Raw genomic sequence first — 20,239 nt, forward strand, 5'->3', positions numbered from 1 at the left:
AATGTAATAAAACAAGGCCATTTGTTAAAGCAAAGAGAGACATCTGTGACCCCGTGAACCCATTTAAATAAATACAGAATGTTGCTTTTTTGTTTTGTTTTTTTTTTTGGGAAGGATGCTTATTTGAGGATTAGTCTCAGTTATGTGGTGAGATGTCAGGTGAAGTGTAGCGAATAATAATCTTATGTATTATTTGAAAAGGCCAGTGTTTTTTTTCTTCTTCATAATAAACTTTTTGGATTGGTTTTAAGTTTCAGGTTCTGCTTTTAGGTTTAGCCACATTAGCTAATTGAACAGAGCCTGAGCTTTACTGAATTTTTGGGTGCCGATAGCAACACAAATCATAGGAAAACAAATTGATTAGATTTGATATTGTTTGATATTGTTATTGGGATTAGATATTGTGTTAAGTTTGTTATTTTTCACTGGCCAGCATCCGGTCAGAAGATACACAGTGATCCCACCAATCATTTTCACCCTTCACTCTTTGACTCATGTTAGTGATGATTCATGTTTTGTGACCATTATATTGTGGTAATTTCATTTGTCAAACGGAGGCATAATATATTTCACTTAATATCACAAACAGCCCCCCCCCCCCCCAGCTATGCTCAAAGTGGAGTAAACGCCTCTCTGCAACAAGTTCAATAAGTGAAACTTGTGTGTCAGTTGGATTTATGGGATCCGACTGACACCTGAGTGTTTCAGTGTAATCAGCCATGAAATGAGGAGAAATGGGTTGACGAGGCTGCAGTGCTGCTGATCAATAGCATCCTTACCGCACCACGTTAACCTCTGCACCTACAGTTGTGTTGTTCTCATGGGAATTGACATTTTAAATACTTTAAATACTATTTTTCTTTGAAAGTGAATATTGGTATTATGTCACTTTTCAGCCTTATCAGAGGTGGTTTTCAAGTCAGTGTCATGCTTCAATGACTTGTAACAGGGAAAATGACTCCCATGCCGCTGACACAGCGCCTCCAGCTGGCCCCCCGTGGGACCATGCAACTTTGGTTGCCTGCCCGGCACTTTAAGAGCCCGTTTTACACATTTTATCCAAACATTCCAACGTGGTCATCTTTGGGCTGACACAGACATACTGAGGAGAAAAGTATGGTTGTCGGCAAGAAATTCAGTATTTCTATTTTTCTAGTAACAGCTATTCACTCCAGTCATAGTGAATAATAATAAGATATTGCAATCGCTAAAGCTGGAATCACACTTGCTGGGTACGGGGAGGGGGCAGACCATTTTAAACTACAAAACCATTGATTATTTAAGGAGCTTATTTCATTTTATTTTATTTATTTCGAACATGTAAGAAAGGAAAGAGAATTAAAAAGGATACAAAACCAAATACACACAAGAAAATGAAAAATAAATAATAAAAAAAAGATATATATATATATATATGCAAGTTAAGAATAAGTAAGCAAGTTCATGTTCATGTTCGAAAGGAACTTTTGAAATGAACAATAAGGAAAACGAGAGAGGGAAAACGATCCATTGGTTTATCAAATTCATTCAGATTTTTAAGTAACAATAATTGAAGAACGACCCTTGAAACTTCCCCAATGTCCTGGACTCGTGTGAGTCCACTACAAGACTTCAAAAAAAGAAAACAAAAAAAGTTTTCCACACTAAATTCAGTTGTGAGGAAGCTGGAAGAGACGTCTCCTCAGCCAGCGGTGTTCATTCATCATGCTTGAGGATGAAGTTCTCCTACATGTCACCTTTTCTCCAAACCATCCGCTCCAAGGATGGACCTACAATAACAACATCCCACCCCGTTCCTGTTGCCCTGACAGAGAGGGAGGGGGGTGAGCACATGTGCCAACCTGGCTGCCATGGCAACCTGATAGATTACCCCCCCCCCCCATCCTCCCACCAGATCAATATTTACGTTTATTGGCGCGGCTTGATGGCTGGCTGATGGATCCGCGAGGTCAGCCCATTCTCCCCACCTCCGGATGTGTTGCCGGCGGCGGCTCGCGTGCGTGTCATCACCTTGCACTGACAGAGGGAGAAGGATATTTTGGGGCGAGGTGGGTGGGGGGGGCGGATCTCATGCTTTGTCATTGAAGCAGCTCAGCGGTGCTGCTGCTGGTGGTGAAGGAGGAAGAGAGGAGCGAGAGTAGGAAGGGGGGAGGTCGAGGGAGGAGGAGGAGGGGAGAGGGGTGGGGGGGGGGAGGCGTACACTCTTCCTCCCACTCCGGCACGTCCGACACAAGCAGCCACCAGTGCGTCCACATGCGCTCCCGTGAGGCACCGCGCCGTGGCCGCCTCACCTGGATCCGCGTCCTGCAGGAACCGCCGTCGGACTGAAGCAGCGGCGGCCGCGCATCGTTGACGCACCCACCGATGTTCGACCCGGGCTGGGTGGGTGGAGGGCGGAGGGACGAGGAGGAGGAGGAGAAGAAGAGAGGCTCGTCCCCAAGTGTCAAATGAGATCCAACCTGTCCTGCGGATGCGCCGCCACCGTGTTTTCGCCTCCAGCGGCGCCCTGAGTTGAAGGTTTATGATTCATCCCCCTGCCTCCCCCGGCCGTCCTTAAAGCGCGCGCGTCTTCTCTCTCCTCATCTCCATCCCCGCGCCTCCCGACATGGAGAGATTCCAGTCTTCCATGCGCAAACGGCTCTACAGCCTGCCGCAAAGCATCGGACAGAGACCCTCGGCGGCTGACTATGGAGGGGACGGCAGCGGCAGCGGCGGCGGCGGCGGCGGCGGCGGCGACAAGGGCACCAAGAGGAAAAGTATCCGGCTCAAGCATCTTTCCTCCGCGTCTCCAGCCAGCAGCTGCAGGAGCATCGAGGAGGCCGGGAGCGAAGACCTGGACGGGGACATGAGCGTGAAGACCAACTTGAATGGGGACTGCCGCCTGTTCAGGGGCAGCATCTCCTCCATCACCGGCCGCCACCCGCACGGCTCGGACCCGGCGGAGCAGCGGCGCCTCATCCCGGAGGCTGATGCGGGCGTCAGCGAGACTTTCCCCGGCGAGCGCGGCCCCGGGGCCCAGCAGCGGGCAGCGGGGGGTCTGGGCACCGTGGGCGGCCAGGCGTCCACCTTCGACCAGTCGGGTTTCATCAAGCTGGAGGGCACCGAGCAGATCATACCCGAGGACGAGCGGCTGTACCAAGCCGGCTTCATGCACCGGCAGTTTGGGGCCATGCTCCAGCCAGGAGTCAACAAGTTCTCCCTGCGGATGCTGGGCAGCGAGCGGGCCGTGGAACACGAGAGGGAGCGAGTCAAGTCCGCAGGCTTCTGGATTATCCATCCGTACAGTGATTTCAGGTAATTTTCAGTCAGCAGCGGTGCTTTTCTGCAGATATAAAAGTGCAGCATCTTGCCGTGGAATACTATGGGATGTGAGACAGTCCTTTCTAATCTTCATATCTCATCCCCAGACACTAATCCAGGGTACAGCAGAAGTGTTTTGTCTGTCAAGGCTGTAATGATGTTATAATTTCAGGGCAGAATGGTGTATTCTCAATTTGCATCTGTTAACAGTGTATTTAACCAATACACACTGAATACAGACCTGGAAAACCAAACCAAAGTCTCTACAGGCCAGAGTTAATACATCTTGAAAATGTAGTTCTAGATCATTTATTTGCTGTCATATATCAGCACATGTGATAGTTCCTTGTTTTGGTTGGTCAAAAAGAGTCACACACATGAGATAGAACTCTGTTAATACAAAAGAAATTCTCGCGTCTGAATGCTCCAAATTATTCCAATAGCAACAACATAGAAATGTAACTACAAAATGTGTCAAAAGGAACAGACAATACTGTCTGCAAAAGCACAAAAGCAAAGCGTCGTTTCAGCCACACTGGAAAAAGGCTTTATGACAATCGAACCTTTCTATTTTTGTAATGCACACATCATTTCGGTGCGTCAAACGCAGACATGCTGTAGTCCCACAGTTTTGCCGCCGTGCTGTGCCATGCATATGTGCACATCAAACACTGGCTTGCATGCTGCTGCATGCTAAAAAAGCATCTCTGTTCGTGGCTGCCATCAAGGGATTTTAATGACATTTAACCTTGAGGTTCACTGTCATCATATTTTCACCGGCCAGTTGTACACTGGTGTGGTGTGTGTGTGTGTGTGTGTGTGTATGTGTGTGTGTGCGTGTGTATGTGTGTGTCTGAGCGTGTGTGCGCGCACACGCGTGTGGCCTTGCGTGTGTGTGCGTCTCACTGCAGGGTTTTTCCCCCCACTCATCTGAATTACACTGTGTTTTTTTTTTTTTTTTTTTAAATATATGTCATTTAGCGAGAGAAGTGGATTACAGAGAGCGCAGCATGGGAGTGGAAGTGGGGTAATCAAAATAGGGTAACATGACCATTGAAGATATTAGAAGCACACATCAGTGGAGATTATTACAGTACAATTAGTCTAATGGAGCAGAGACGGTGTGGACTGGGAGGGGAGGCTGAAAACACACACACACACAGGAAAAGAGATTGAAATAAAAAAAAAATAAATCTGGAATCAGGGCATCCAGCTGTTAACTCTGCATGAGGCACGAGGTGTCATTACCTCCTGCGTGAGCGCCTTGAGTGGACGGGGCGGGGAGAGCTGTGTGTGTGTGTGTGTGTGTGTGTGTGTGTGTGTGTGTGAGAGAGAGACAGGTCACTGTGGACTCTTGCTGAGGTGAGCGCTTTATCCCTGCAGATCCCATTTCAAGTTACAGGTGTCTGCATTTTGCACCGTTAAATTGTATTTGGGTCATTTTTGGCTTACTGATGAATCTGATCCTAATCCTGCAAACAGTCAACTTTAACCCCCACCCCCCACCCCCCCCCCTACCCCCCAACCACCACCACACACACACACACACACACACACACACACACACACACACACACACACATCTCAACCCAACCCTAACATGTGGTGTGCCATGCGTTACCTCTGCATGTCCTTTTGTGTCAAACCAGGTAACCGCCGCTGTCCAGTGCTGTAGCCATTTTTAATCAGTCAAGTTATCCGAGAAACCTCTGCGGGTCTCTCTAATCCAGAATCTTTATGTTGTCATTGCCGAGTGACCCGGCTAGGAGGGGCAGCGTAAAACAATGTTGCAACAATAAAACCTGACCAATATAGCAACTGACGTTTGACATACTAAAACTGGTCAGCAGAAAATCTGGTTAAAGTGCTAAAAAAAAAAAGAACTTTCAGTTCATAAATAATAAAAGCAACTAAAAAAAAATCTGCAAATTAAAGGCAGTTACAGTGACTTAGAGAATATAAGTATATATATATATATAGATATCTATTATATTATATTATCCCACTTAAAGCTGGCTTGACTTAACCCTCTGTTTGCAAGCCTTCTGCTAAAAACAAACAAAAAAAAATGTATTTTAGCTTCATGCTAAAAGTCATGCTTTATTTGACTTTCCACATGTGAGGAGAAACCAAGGCAGTCTCACCTGTCCATGGGTGTTGTCACCAACCTGGGTAGAGTCTGTTAGCCCCCCTTATGACATCACAATGCGTCAGTTCGAGGGATCGAATGGGTTTGCGCCTCATTCAAGAAAAAAAGATGAGAGGAGCCAGGTTAAGAAAGAAAGAAAGAAAGAAAGGAAGGAAGGACGGGCTTCTGATGTTTCCACACTCGGCAGTCGTCTGACGGCCCGGCGAGTTTTTCTGTGGACTCAGCAGCAGGAGCAGACACGCTGCACAAACACTGGTTAATATGATTGCTGGCTGGCCTGCGCGGCGGTACAGGTGTGTGTTAAGCCACTGAGCTGCATGCAGGCTGCTGTGCTTCAGCTGTGCTCTGGCAGGGAGAGATAAGTATCTCTCGTACAAATGTGATCCCCTTTTCAGCTGTCCTGATTGATCTAAGCTCCTTTCAACCATTTTAAGCCTTTTTGTGTTCACTTTGCTTGCAACTCGCCGCTCTTTGTGCCGCCGCACTCTTTAGCGCGGCTGCACTTTGACCCAAATAGTGTAAGATTGCGGCGTGTGCCAGCGGAGGCCCCCGCCATGCCACGGCTCTCCGCCGTATTCCGACGGCGGCCGGCAGATTAGGTACCAACCAAGTCACTCTTTGTCGGCATCCGTGGGCAAATGAAATGGTCTGCAGGGGCGACGGGGCGGTAATGCACTGTCCCACGCAGACCTTTTTTTTTTGTGCTCCAGCTGTTCCAGTGTTCTGCAGCGCAGTGACGTGTGCAGAGCGGTAATGCTAACTACTCAACATCTGGCTGATGGGAGCTGACTTCTGGAGATGACATGGATTCCCAGGAGATAACGATGGATTTAGCCAGAGAGGGGAAGTGCAATTAGGACCAGTGTGTCAGCAGAGGAACAACGGGGCGGCTGAAGAGAGGAATGCAAATGCTTTGTTTGGCAGAGGACAACAGAAAGCTGATTAGAACAAATGGCCAACCTGCCCTCGGGTCTGTACTTTTTTTTTTTTTTTAATGTTCCTGTGTGAAGGTCTGATGGAGGAAGTTGGTGAACTACAATGGATATTGTAAAATCCACATTTCCGGCTCCATACACAATAATATCTGTGGTAAAATGCACCGCTAAGCCCTCGGTGATGTCACAAAAGGGAACAGACAACCTCTCCCAGGTTAGGACCACACCCCCGGCCAGAGGTGTTTGTTCTGCAAAGACGCCTCCCTGTTCACGTGTTTGGAAGGAGACTAGGTGTCTTTTGCTCTCAGCCTCTAAGCACAGGGCAAAAATATCCTGCGCATCTATAGAAGTTTCTTGGAAAAATTAATCACGCAGGGCTGCTCCTCTGGAGTGTGGGATTAAAAAGAGCCATCTGAAATTGGGTAGAACACAGGACCTTTAAGCTGCCCATAGTTTCAAACCTGTTTCTCTCTGGGTTTTTTGACTGTGACACGTGACTTGTCCAAATGTTGTCACTTCCCTCGACTTTATCCAACTAAAGCCCAAAGCAGTGGGGACAAAAGCATTCAGCATTTTGCTCTTATGACCTAACGCAGCGTTACAAGAATCCTAATGGGTTTTTTTTTTCCCTCTTCATAGATCCATCATAGATCATAGATCTTCATGATCCATCCATCCATCCATCAATCCATCCATCCATCCATCCCTCCATCCATCCATCCATGTACCATCCTCTCCAGGCTGGACTCTGTCCCAGCTGACGTGGGGTGAAGGTGGGGTTACACCCTGAATGCGACAGCAGGTCTCTCACAGGTTCGCGCTCACGTTCACAGCGACGGACAACAAGATCTCAGTGGGCTCAGGGGGCGTGTCCGTGCATGTCATGGGGCTGTGAGAGGAAGCGGTAGAACCTGGACAGAATTCTCACAGATATCGACCCCGGAACCTCCTTGACCTCTTCACAGTAACGTGATTATTAAAGCTACTGAACCTAAACGTATCACCGCTTGACAAGGAGGAGCTAAAGAGATTAAGACCTGTGTTTGGATGGAGATACGTTTCCCTGACTCGTTGGCTTAAGTTCAATTAATAATAGGTATCGATTGCCTCTGCTGCATCCAGCCACTAGGGGGAGACAACACGTGAAGGCTAATTTTTCCCTCTTCTGGCAACGGTTTAATGACAAGGCGGAATCAGAGCGTCTTCGTGGGCCTTCGTCCTCCACCCACACCCACACCACCACCTTCCACCGCCTCGCTCCCCTCAGTTCTCCCCAATTTAATCCAAGAACATCCGGCTTGCAAATTTGAAGTCACGCCGTCGAGCAGCGTTGTAAGCACTTCCTGAAACAGAGGAAAGCTGCATACTTGCTGAAAAGAAAATCCTCAAAGCAGCACTTTTGTTGTGATCGTCTTCAGTTTTTGTGCTTGTATAGGACGGCGACTCCACTCTGTGCCTCTCTATAGCTGCAAGAATTTGCTGTTGACTTAAAAACTCCAGTCATTCCGATATGTGACATCGTCTACTCTGAGGAACTGCTAGATGTCACATCTCCTGCAGTACCTATGTGGACTCCCTACACAAATCATGTCGGCCTTGCCGTTGTGTTTTGGCTTCTCAGCTGAGCAACTGTTAATTTGTTTTTTATAAAACTGGAGCAGTGTTTAATCTGCAGTGTTTCTCACCTTGTGAGCACCTCAGAAGGTCAACAAACACCAGTGTGTCAGCTCACATGTATTAGCTGCTGAGGTAAAACACAAGGATGAGGTCGTCGCAAAATCTTGCAGAAAAAAGGAAGAACAATCTCTTCGTGTCATAGACAAAATGATCACAGTTGTTGCAAAAAAATTCAAAAAGTTATTTTATTCTAATGCGCACATGATGCAAACCCTTTCCATATAAAGTATCAAGGATTTTTTCATCCTAATAACTTGGGATATTTAGCGAAAACGCAGTGTTGCTGCTTTGAAATGCAATTTGGAAACTTCACTGTAACCAACAGCTACGCAGACCAAAAGTTAAAGTCAAATCAACGCCTCCTGCAGCTGTTATCTTCAGGGTTCGGTTACTTTGCAGAAATCAATATATACTCGTATGAAATTCAGATGCCCTCCAAGAAAGCGTTTTCCTCTGCAGCACGTCGCCACATTAACAGAAGAAGGAATGAGAGAAGCGTGGTCGCTTCTCCACACCGCCGCTCTCTCTCTCTCTCTCTCTCTCTCTCTCTCTCTCTCTCTCTCTCTCTCTCTCTCTCTCTCTCTCTCTCTCGCGTCACGCCGTTTATTTGCATTGCGCCTTGCCGCCCCTGAACGCAACGCTATTGGATTTTTCATTTACAGTCCGTGGCTGCAAATTGCGTATTGATTCATTTCAATTTAAAGTTCCTGCAGCTCCAGAATGGCTCTAAATGATGCCGGCACACATTCAGCACGCAGAGACACAAACAAACAAACCCTTGTGGATATTCAGCGTGTCCCTGTTCCTTCAAAGCTTACGTAATTGATATAAAATTTTACAATTTACTCAGATCACATACATAAGTAATGGAAAGGTTTTCTGTGCATTTGATCGTTGTAAATAATTATCGACAATGAGTAAGAACGATAATCGTTTAATTTGCTATTGATATTTTGTCTTTAATTATAATCTGTTAATTATAACATTAAAAAAGAATATATCCCTTTAATTTTCCAGTGACAAAACCTCAGCTGAACTGAAAAGGTATCCAGGTTGAGTCACACTACATTGGCAAAAGCCTGCAATTGTGTGAGAAATGTCTCGGAAAAAGCAAAGGCAGTTCATAAACTATCAAAACAGATCTCTGAGAAGGTTCTTCTGTCAGTTCTGCACCTCCACGGCTTCCTCCTCCAGTTCTTCTCACCTTCATGTCCTGTCACCCAGCCATCAGCTCATCACGCGATTTTAAGTTGAAGCCGTCACCTTCAAGTTGAATGAGTTGTCTGTGTGTGTATGTGTGTGTGTGCGTGTGTGTGTTTGTTCCAGGTTCTACTGGGACCTCACCATGCTGCTGCTGATGGTGGGAAACCTGATCATCATCCCCGTGGGCATCACCTTCTTCAAGGACGAGCACACGCCGCCCTGGATCGTCTTCAACGTGGTGTCGGACACCTTCTTCCTCATGGACCTGGTGCTCAACTTCAGGACGGGCATCGTCAAGGAGGACAACACCGAGATCGTCCTGGACCCACAGCAGATCAAGATCAAGTACCTGAAGAGCTGGTTCGTGGTGGACTTTGTCTCCTCCATCCCCGTGGATTACATCTTCCTCATCGTGGAGACGCGCATCAACTCGGACTTTTACAAGACGGCCCGAGCGCTGCGGATCGTCCGCTTCACCAAGATCCTCAGCCTGCTGCGGCTGCTGCGCCTCTCCAGGCTCATCCGCTACATCCACCAGTGGGAGGAGGTACGTCCTGCAGAAATTGGAGAAGATAGATTTCATCATTTAAACTGTTTCGAAACTTTTTAAAAAAAAATCTTTTATCCTTGTAAAATGTTTTTTTTCTTGAGAAAAGATTCTGCGTCGTGTTAGATTCAAGGACAAAAACTTTGTGTCATGCAAGTTTTTTTTGTCTTGGCCTCTGATATAAACAGTGTGATTCCACAGTGAACGACAGCACCATGTGAGACAGTATGCAGTGGTGGTGCTGTGCCCATTAAGTGCCAAGCAGTCCCTAATCTGCTGTGACGATCTAGAGGACATGGTTTGAAGTGCCACACAAAACACACGAGAACATTGGCCTTTCTTCCATTTTGTTTTCCTGACGACAGCCAAATGTCTGTCGTTTGACCCCAGTGAAGTACTGGCTAAATACAAATAGTAACTGTAACTGGGAAAGAATAGTGATGGAATGCATGTGAAGAGCCTAGTTTAGAGTCAAAGAGCTCGTTTTCTTGCTCAGAGAGCAAAAATATGAACTTGTTAACATCATCAGGACAATTGAATGCATGTTGCAGCCACGCTGCTAATCGCAGGACACACACACACACACACACACACACACACACATGCTTTAAAATAAATAAATAAATAAATAAAGAACAAGATACACAGTGCTCTGTTGAGTGAACCTACGAGCTGCACATAAGGAGATTTGCTTTGCAGCACTCGCTGCCTCATGACCTTTTTCCATAAATACAAGCATTTTATCAGGGGGTTGGGATGTGGGTGGTAGGGTCCACGGTGCTGCCCGCTGCAGAAACAGGTGCTCCTACATGTTTAAATCTGCAGACTTAACTCACTGTTTCCTTCCCCCCCCCTGCGTCTCACTCACTCCACTGACTCAACAGACAGATGTATTTTCTTATGTTCCAGCCCAACGACCCCGCAGGCCATTAATGTGGCCGTGCCCGCGGGTGATTATGCAACAGTGATTCAGCCCGTGGTGGTCTGCAGAAGATTAAGAACAATGTGGCCAACCTTGCAGGCTCTCCGTGCCGACTGGCCTGCACAGAGACTGCAGCACACAACATAAATCCCCCCCCTCCCACCCACCCGGTTGCATGACAGACAAGTGGAATTGTCTCTAGCCGAGAGATGCATGCATGCGTGTTTGTTTGCATCTCATCCATTAATGCTGATAATCATCGCTCTCGCAGGTTTTTCACATGACCTACGACCTGGCCAGCGCCATGGTGCGCATCATGAACCTGATCGGGATGATGCTGCTGCTGTGCCACTGGGACGGCTGCCTGCAGTTCCTGGTTCCCATGCTGCAGGACTTCCCTCCTGACTGCTGGGTCACCAGGAACAAGATGGTGGTAAGTGGGCCGCTCACAGTTCTGGCCTGTGTTTCCCCACTTGTCAGTCGGCCTTGTCTGCTTCCTACCGTAACATATGGGGAATATATGAATATTCATTCGTTTGGTCCTTGGTTTGCTTCCTTGAAAAGCAAACAAACGTCGCTGAAGCTTTAAAATTAGCAGGTATTGTTATTGTAACAACTTCCCCAGAGAAACCTGATGCAACTTTGCCTGGCTTCAGCTTCACGCCAATGAAGTTCCATCCCCTCTCCCCCAACTCCAACTGTCTGACCCCCTCGCAGAACGACACCTGGGGTCAACAGTACTCCTACGCCCTGTTCAAGGCCATGAGTCACATGCTCTGCATCGGCTACGGCCTCTACCCGCCCATCGGCATGGCCGACGTGTGGCTCACCATCCTCAGCATGATCGTGGGCGCCACCTGCTTCGCCATGTTTGTGGGCCATGCCACAGCGCTCATCCAGTCGCTGGACTCGTCCAGGAGGCAGTACCAGGAAAAGGTGTGTGTGTTGGTTTGTTTGTTTGTTTGGTCATCAGAATTTACCCTCAGAGGCTAAAACTTTGTGTTTGTTTCGAAGCTACAAAGGGACATTTCTGAAAAATGTGATAACGATGATACTTGATAATAAATAATGTTGACTTTCACTTCAAGGGAACGGCTTTGGATAACGTGAAGGTCTCGCGTTACACACATTTTCCGATGGGTTTTTAGCTTCCTGCTAAAAACTGATTCTGTGTTGGACCTTCCACGTGTTTGGAAGGGGGACAAAGACACAATGGTCTGGAGGTGTCGTCTCTAAACTGGGAGAGGTATCGATGCCCTCTGTGACATCACAAAGGGCTGATTTACAGAACTGTTTGCACGTATTTGAGAACAAATTTCGTGAGGACATGTTTTTTCGAAATATAATTTAGGACACTTCGTTAGTCAAGGACATTTTGCACAATATGGGACCTTGTAGGCTTAATCACAGGCTAGAGACACATGGTGGAGTCACTTCTCCAATGAAGACAATTTACAACATTTTTGCCAATGTTTCTATTTTCTATCTAATACAGACTAACAGAGTAAAGCAGATAAATCCAAGATTTTGTTTCGTGCAAGATGCTGAAACACCCTGTGAAGAGGCGGAAGTCATCGTGACTCATGAGGATCTATGTCTTCTTAATATCCAGATATATAAAAAGAACAAATGAATCACACACGATAACAAATGGGAACCTCTTTTGTTGTCTTTTTTTTTTTTTTTTTAAACCTTATTTTAGTTGACTGAGATTTGTCATGCTGACTGAGTGACATGCTGGTAACAAGGTGACAAGAGTTTCACTTCTCTGAGTCGCTCTGCAATGTAGACAGACAGAACGCCATCACAGAGGAGGTGACTTACTGTATCCTCATTTTGCCGGCAGAGTCGGCCGGCGGCTGAAGGACACGCCAGCTAATGCTATTAGCCGCTGCCTGCGGCGCACAACTGTATCTGTCAGATGGGACAGAGGCGCGCACATCGCTCCGCGGGCAGGTCTCAACAGATGGCCTGACAGTCGACTGTTAACATAATGAGACACATTATAGTCCACAGCCGAGCCAACACACCAATCACTTTATTATATTCATTTTGTTTTGACGTGTCTTTGCATTTTGCCTCTCATACGCACAAGTGGTTCTTTCAAATATTCATTCTTTTTTGTTGTTGCTGTTCTAATTTAATCTCTATTTAGAACTCAAAACAAAAGGTCTTGTGAATGCAAATCCTGAGCTCATCACTTTGATATATGTGTGCTAGTGATGATTGATGAGATTAACTTCAACAAAGCACCACCACAAACAGTGTCAGGAAGGTTTGACAAGAAGCAGCGGCCAGTCTCTTTCCAGACAGGAAATAGGAAAAAAAGGCATCTGATCATCATAGAAAAAACTTTTTTTCTTCTTTATTTTAGCATATTTACCACCTGCTGACCAGCGCTCTAAATGTGTGTGCTCTGCATGTCGCAGTACAAACAGGTGGAGCAGTACATGAGCTTCCACAAGCTGCCGGCCGACATGCGCCAGAGGATCCACGAGTACTACGAGCACCGCTACCAGGGCAAGATGTTCGACGAGGAGAGCATCCTGGAGGAGCTGAACGAGCCGCTGCGAGAGGTCCGCAACACAGTCGTCACGCACACCGTAGATTGTTAAGAGATTATTAAGGGTTTCTGTCAAATCTTGGGCCCTGTGACTATAAATGGTTTTAGGTCCCTCTCCTGTACGTAGCATGTTAATGACTGTATCCTCTGGACCCCCAATGCATGCTGGGCCCATAGACTCGTCCTATTTCCCCTCCAACAGTGCCCCCCGCTGTTATTAAGCAGTAGGTTTTGATTACAGGCCCAATTTAGTAGCATCCAACTGTGAGAAAATAGCTAACTACTGGCTTCCTCTTGACCTCACATGTTTTTGCTACCAGTTGTGATAAACAAAAAAACAAACTAAAAAAATTCCCGCAGCCTCTTTGCAAGTGGACCTGCTGTCAGCTTGCAATTAGCAATTAGCAAAAATTAGCTCACAACAGCTCGAGTTATTTATCTTTCATGACAGATTCCACTAAAAGTCACATCTGGCCTTTAAAGTATGTCACTGCATACACACTGCACTGACATGTAGGATTTACAATCAAATTAGATAAATTCCAAATCTAACAACAACAACAACAACAATAGCTTTTCCTTCTGTAGCCACCTCACAGTCCCCCAAGGAGCGGCGGCGCAGCGTTTAGTCACTGTTTGTGTACGTTAAATAGGGTGGCTAAATGGTTTATGCTTCATTATTTGTGGGGAATCTAATATTGCCGTCTTACTTTGCACGCTAACGTTAATAGTGGTGTAATCTGATTAGTGGCGCGGGCGGCACTAAGCCCACCGCTAACCACCCAGCTTTTACGCTGATTGAAGTGCACACATGCACCGCACGCCGGCGTCCGCGTGGCCTCGATCTCTGACACCCTGGAGTCAGAGATTTATTTACCCGTTTGTTCATTTATTTATTTATTTATCCGTCTGCAGGAGATCATCAACTTCAACTGCCGCAAGCTCGTGGCCTCCATGCCTCTGTTCGCCAACGCTGACCCCAACTTTGTCACGTCCATGCTCACCAAGCTGCGCTTCGAGGTCTTCCAGCCGGGCGACTACATCATCCGTGAGGGAACCATCGGCAAGAAGATGTACTTCATCCAGCACGGCGTGGTCAGCGTGCTGACCAAGAACAGCAAGGACACCAAGCTGTCCGACGGCTCTTATTTTGGAGGTAGTGTGTGTGTGTAGGTTGGCGACCCCACAGTGAGTCAGCTGGAATCTCTGTCTGCGAAGCGGTGCTGATAGTATGATTTTGATTTATTTTGCTTCTGCACTCAGCAGATTAACTTCCCAGACTATTACAGCTGTAGGGGGTAAAAATGAAAAAAAAAATAAAAAAAATGTCCACATCATCTCCTTAAAAGCGCTCGGGACTAAGAGCGGCAGAGCTTTGTGATCTTTGATTCCATCTGCAGGGTTTTCCCCCCTTGTTTGTTTTTTTTTTTTTGCCTACACCATATTTAAAGCTGAAAGACAGGAACTCAATTGGATGTCCCTCCTGTTGGCGCCGCCTCATGTTTGTCGGCGTCCAGCTGAGCAGCAAAGCGAAAATGTCAGCAGCAAATGTCAACAACAGAATGTCGATACAGAATTAATCTTTTTTTATCCCACCCCCGCCCCTCCCCCCCCCCCAACAAAAAGTGGTGTGATTTGACAACTAACCAAAAAAAAATGTTCACTTTTAATTCACAACCACACCCTTGCAAACACTACAATACAGAACGATCATATGAAAAAATATTTTTTTCAGACACAGCAACACGGTAACTAAACCAAACAATCACAAAAGAGAAAGAGAAAGGGCTTGTGTGTGTGTGTGTGTGTGTGTGTGTGTGTGTGTGTTCGTGCGCGTGTCTGTTTATATCCTCAATATGTCTGTCCTGAAAAATATGTCCACGTTTTTTTTTTTTTTTTTTTTTAATGGCGCATTATTTTATTTTTCTGATCTGGCACGGCAGATGAGGTCAGGACAGACTGTAAGCTGCAGAAATTGTATTAAGTGCTCCATCTGTGGGCTCCCGAGGCATCGCTCTTTTCATGTTTTATTGTCTCACACTCATAATAATACCTTTTTTTTTGTTATTCCTCCTGGGTCGCCGCCAGGTGTGTGTGTGTGTGTGTGTGTGTGTGTGTGTGTGTGTGTGTGTGTGTGTACCGCTGTCACTGAGAGGAGTGGCCGTGTGTCTTCCTGTCTGTGCAGAGATCTGCCTGCTGACCAGAGGCAGGAGGACGGCCAGCGTGCGGGCCGACAACTACTGCCGCCTCTACTCGCTGTCGGTGGATAACTTCAACGAGGTGCTGGAGGAGTATCCCATGATGAGGAGGGCCTTCGAGACGGTGGCTCTGGACCGGCTGGACCGCATCGGTGGGCTCATCCTCCATTTTTTTAAAATTGAATATTTCAATGCAGTGGTGAGGGAGAATATTGCAGCAGTGTTTCTCAACCTTTTCTGAGCCACAGCACATTTTTTTTTACATTCAAAAAAAAAAATCCCATGGCACACCACCAACCAAAAATATTCTAAAATGACTTTTTAGCCTAATAATGACAATAGAGCCTTGATTTATTTATACTCACTCAATGTGAAACCTGGGCCTGTTTAGATGCACACAAAGCTGATATCCTGGGAAGAATTGAGGGAGGAAAATAGGGCGACGTTCCATTTGAAGCACAAATGATAACATTTTTTTTTTTTTTTTTTTTTTACACCAACTAAGTGAAATTCACTAATTTTTCACGGCACACCTGACATTATCTCAGGGTTCACTAGTGTGCGGCACAGTGGTTGAAAAACAGTGTATTAGAGCGATGACATTCTTGTACACAGGCAATTAATATAAACCAGAACACTTGAGTTAATTCACTGTATTATTAGTGAATCTATTTATTTATTGAGCGCATTTCAAAAACGTTTTTGTCCTGTATTATGGGATGTTTTAGGTTTGCCATAATTATAAGGGATGTATTTTGATGATCGAGTTCATTCTTTTTAAGTTTAAAATGCATCGATGAATAACTTGAATGGTGAACTGATGAATTTCCATCAATTTATTGTTCTACTTACTGAAGTTCGATTTTTCATCCCATTCATTCAGCACGGAAAACTTCCCCTCCCTGCAACTAAAAGACACGTCCATAAAGATGGATATGGAATTCCTCTCTCTTACTCACGGAGGGCGTGACGCTGATTGAACGATAATCTCATCCATAAGTCGTATCTGCGTACCTTGACGATGTGTTTTTTGTCCTCCCGCCAACAGGGAAGAGGAACTCCGTCCTCCAGCACAAAGTTCAGCATCACCAAAGTTCGGGCACTTTAAACCTGCAGGAGAACGAGATCATCCAAAGAATCGTGCAACACGACCGCGACATGGCCCATTGCACTCAGCTGATCCAGACCAGCCTCACCCTGCCACCCCCCACCCCTCCCTCTCCCACCCCGATCATCTGGACCCCGCTGGTGCAGGCGCCGCTCCAGGCGGCCGCCGCCACCACCCCGCTGGCTCTGGCCCTGGCCCACCAGTCCCAGCTGCCCCCCATCCTCTTCCACCACTCCCTGGCCGTGGGATCCCTGAAGGACCCGGGCGGCCTCGTGAAGAAGGTCCAGGTGGGGGCGTCCGGCGGCTGCGCCTCAGGCTCCGCCTCCCCCAGCACCTCCATCAGAGCCAGGTTGGCGGTGGAGACGCCCACCCTGGCCCCCCTCAGGACACAGCACCTCAGCGCCGGCGGAGTCTCCCCCACCCTGATGTCCCAGCCCATCTTCACCAGCAGCCTGCAGCCGCTGGGCCCCTACCAGCCCCACCTGTCACCCCACCTGGGTGCCTCCTCCGTCTTCCCCATCAGCCAGGCCACAGTGTCCTACAGCTGCGCCACCCAGCTGTGTGCCCAGCCCTTCCACAGCGCCCAGCCCCTGGGTTTGCTCCAGCAGGGGGTGCCAGGGAGGCCCGCGGGGAGATTCCCGACGCCGCCCACCATCTCGGCCACCAGCCCGCTCATCTCCAGCTCGGTCGGCCCCATTCTGAGCCACCTGCAGCCGTCGCCTCACGCTATGCCGGGGTTCGGTCACGATAGAGTGAGCAGAACGTCCAGCGGCCTCAGCCTGCAGCACTCGCCCTTTATGGGCGGCGGTAGCGGCGGCCAGCCCTCTAGCAGCCTCGGCCTGCCGCTGGGGGGCGGGGCGGCCGCCTCCCTGGCGCAGCACAGCCTGGCGGGCCTCCACTCGGCGTTCCTGCCCCAGGTTCTCCCCGAGCACTCGGCCCTGGCCTCGCTGGCTCAGTACGGCTCGGCTGACGCCTCGCCCTGCTACACACCGCCGGTCCTCAGTCCCAACATGCGGAGTCCCGTCAGGCGAAAGACTCTTCACCACGGCGAGCCCCCCTTCACTCCCACCGCTGCCGTGGACTCCCACCGCCCTCTGCACCCACAGACCGCCGGCCCTCCCCAGGTGACCAGCCCAGAGTCCACGGTGGATCTGTTTACCCAGGAAATAAAGACCATCTCAGGCTCCCACAGTTCCCTGCACCAGGACCGACCTCTGGACCAACCCCTGCCCGCGCTCGGCTCTTCGGAAGGGTCGGACGTTGCGTCCGGCTCTCTCCCCTTCCCCGTGGCTGTCAGCAAACCTCGGAGCCCGATCCCCGGTCAAGCCACTCCTGTCAGTCGGACACATTCAGGGCCCGATCCTCCGAACCTCCAGTCTGCCACCGTTTATTCTCCCCATGTGAGATCGCCGGCCAGGATGTCGGAGGCGGAGCGCAGGGATTCCAAGCTTCCGTCCAACTTGTGAGAGTCAGACACACCCTCCTGCAGTAGGGACGGTCCTCGCGGGTTCTGTTTGGACCACTCATGAGTTTTGAAAGAGGAGGGTGTGCTGCTGTTTTTCAGACGATACGACGTTTCAGTTTTTAACCAGGACAAGGGACGATAGAGGACAGTGAGGGTTCTTTTTTGTACTCAATATTGCATCTTTAAATATAGTTATAAAATCCTAAAAACCTACTGATGGGTAAACATAGCACCTCATCAAAAATATCAACCATTCTGTGTATTGTATTATAATCAGACACTGTAATTTGTAGTATTCGTTTGATCCCCATCGTTTTGTGCGTAACCTTCTAGCTTTTACCTGTTCAGTTTAAAAAAAAAAAAAAATCTTGCATCATGCATCTGTATATCCAGTTATCAACAAAACCAAAAATGATTGTTATTTTTCTTTTTTTTCCCTTTTTTTTTCAATATGTCCTTTCCCACCTCTGAAGTATACGTTGCGTAAAAGCAAAGCTGCAAAGCGGCGAGGAGATTATTGAAGCGACAGACTGTGTGATTGGCCAGCTTCAGACACGACCAATCACAGTTCCAGCAACCACCACCAACACTACAACCAACCTTGGCATGTCTTCCAAGTTAGCGTGTTTTCCAGCAATATCCCAACACCTACAGCAGGTCACGTCAGATCGGAGCACCGTCGGAATCACAGTGATGAAATGAATGTAACGTCTGAGGAAGTGAGATTCAACTTTTGAATGGCCGACTGGGGTGTGTGTGGAGGGTTTTGTAGCAGCACATTGTTGACCTTTGACCTGTGACTGCGCATGGCGAGACGCACAACCCGACGGCAACTCATTTCTGTCTGACACAATCCTGGCCAGTGGCAGACTCCTGAGCCAAGGGTTGCGCGCCAGCATCAGCAGCATATGCAATAATCTGTGTGTGTGTTTGTGTGTGTTTGTGGGTTGTTGCCGTCTTTTTTTTTTTTTTTAAACTGATATACAAAGGGTACTGTGAAAAAAAGCACCGGATGATTGGAAGTTGCGAGCGAGGCAAAAGACTGAGAGGAGTTGGAATTCAGTCAAGAAGCAACCGAGGATCATCAGACACCCTGAAACCAGCAATGCACTAAGACTGATCTGAATGTCTTTGTTTTATGCACCAGTCAAAGGGCTAAAAGCAGATACTTGGGCACACGGTTACACAAGGAACCTGGACAGGTAATGTTGCTGCATATTTACCTCTTACTTTTCATGTTTTTGATGATGATTTAAAAAAACAAAAAAAAAAACAGACTTCTGCTATTGAACGGCTGCTGCTTTTTGTGATGCTTTGTCGAATCCAGAAGAAATTTCTGCTTCATTTGTGGATTGTTACTTTTCTTTCTGTAGGAAAACCAAACTTCCTATTTCTTTAATGTATTTAGATGATACTTCTCACTCTGGTCTTGTGTATCAGTGGGGGATCCAGTGGCTATTCAGTGACCCTCTTCCCTTTTTATCCAAAGGATGTGAGATGCTGTCAGTCCCAAACCAGCCGCTGCCAATAGGCTCCACCCACCCCCTCATTACCATTCACCTCCATGACATCACCTGCCAGGGGCATCAGCTTGGACTGTGTACAAGGTTCCACCCTTCGTTCAGAGGTGTCATTCATTCACTCATATATCTTATTTTGCTGCCTTTTGAACCATTCAAAAATACAACAAAAACTCTCCAGGGTTCCAAAACCTGTGTGTGGGTGTGTGTTAAACATACTTAATTTTAGCAACTGAATTCAAATGCAATAAAACAACATGTTCAATCAAGTTGTTTGTTTCTCTTTTAGGAGCAAAAGTTAAAGGAGAATGTGATGAAATGTTCGCAAGCAGTTCTAAAACATTCAAATATATATAAAACATAGAGAACGGCTGTAGACATAATACGACAGAAACTTAACACAAAAAATAATGCAATACTAAGAGTTGATATGAGAATATGTTTTGTGCTTGTTTAAGCGAAATTAAAGTAAAAATCAATTAAAAATCAAAAAAAATCAAAATCAAATTTCTTAATGCATTAATTCATTAGTGAGTATTGTTACGTATCAAGTCTGACATGTTTCATTGTTCAAAAGATAACATAGACAAATGATAATTTCACTGACCCTTTTAGAACTTTTTAATATTATCAGCCTTGATTAAAAGGAACA

General features: G+C 47.1%; 1 protein-coding gene across 1 annotated transcript; it reads left to right on the plus strand.

Moving 5' to 3' along the window:
- Window positions 1-1,833: 1,833 nt before the first annotated feature.
- Window positions 1,834-19,032, plus strand: LOC142888884 (potassium/sodium hyperpolarization-activated cyclic nucleotide-gated channel 4-like). The gene is made up of 8 exons (XM_076027363.1): window positions 1,834-3,294; window positions 9,388-9,811; window positions 11,005-11,166; window positions 11,451-11,669; window positions 13,163-13,309; window positions 14,212-14,452; window positions 15,482-15,646; window positions 16,543-19,032. The coding sequence occupies exons 1-8, from the start codon at window positions 2,606-2,608 to the stop codon at window positions 18,066-18,068; spliced, it is 3,573 nt and encodes a 1,190-aa protein (XP_075883478.1). The 5' UTR covers window positions 1,834-2,605; the 3' UTR covers window positions 18,069-19,032.
- Window positions 19,033-20,239: the final 1,207 nt, after the last annotated feature.

This window comes from Nelusetta ayraudi, unplaced genomic scaffold (assembly GCF_046127955.1).
Source record: "Nelusetta ayraudi isolate G7.1 ecotype Tasmania unplaced genomic scaffold, CSIRO-AGI_Nayr_v1 ptg000020l, whole genome shotgun sequence".
NCBI classification, from domain to species: Eukaryota; Metazoa; Chordata; class Actinopteri; order Tetraodontiformes; family Monacanthidae; genus Nelusetta; species Nelusetta ayraudi.

Coding starts and splice junctions, on each gene's coding strand:
- LOC142888884 (XM_076027363.1), top strand. CDS start 2,606: ATGGAGAGATTCCAGTCTTCCATGCGCAAACGGCTCTACAGCCTGCCG. Junction 9,812..11,004: donor ACATCCACCAGTGGGAGGAG/GTACGTCCTGCA, acceptor TCGCTCTCGCAG/GTTTTTCACATGACCTACGA. Junction 11,167..11,450: donor TCACCAGGAACAAGATGGTG/GTAAGTGGGCCG, acceptor ACCCCCTCGCAG/AACGACACCTGGGGTCAACA.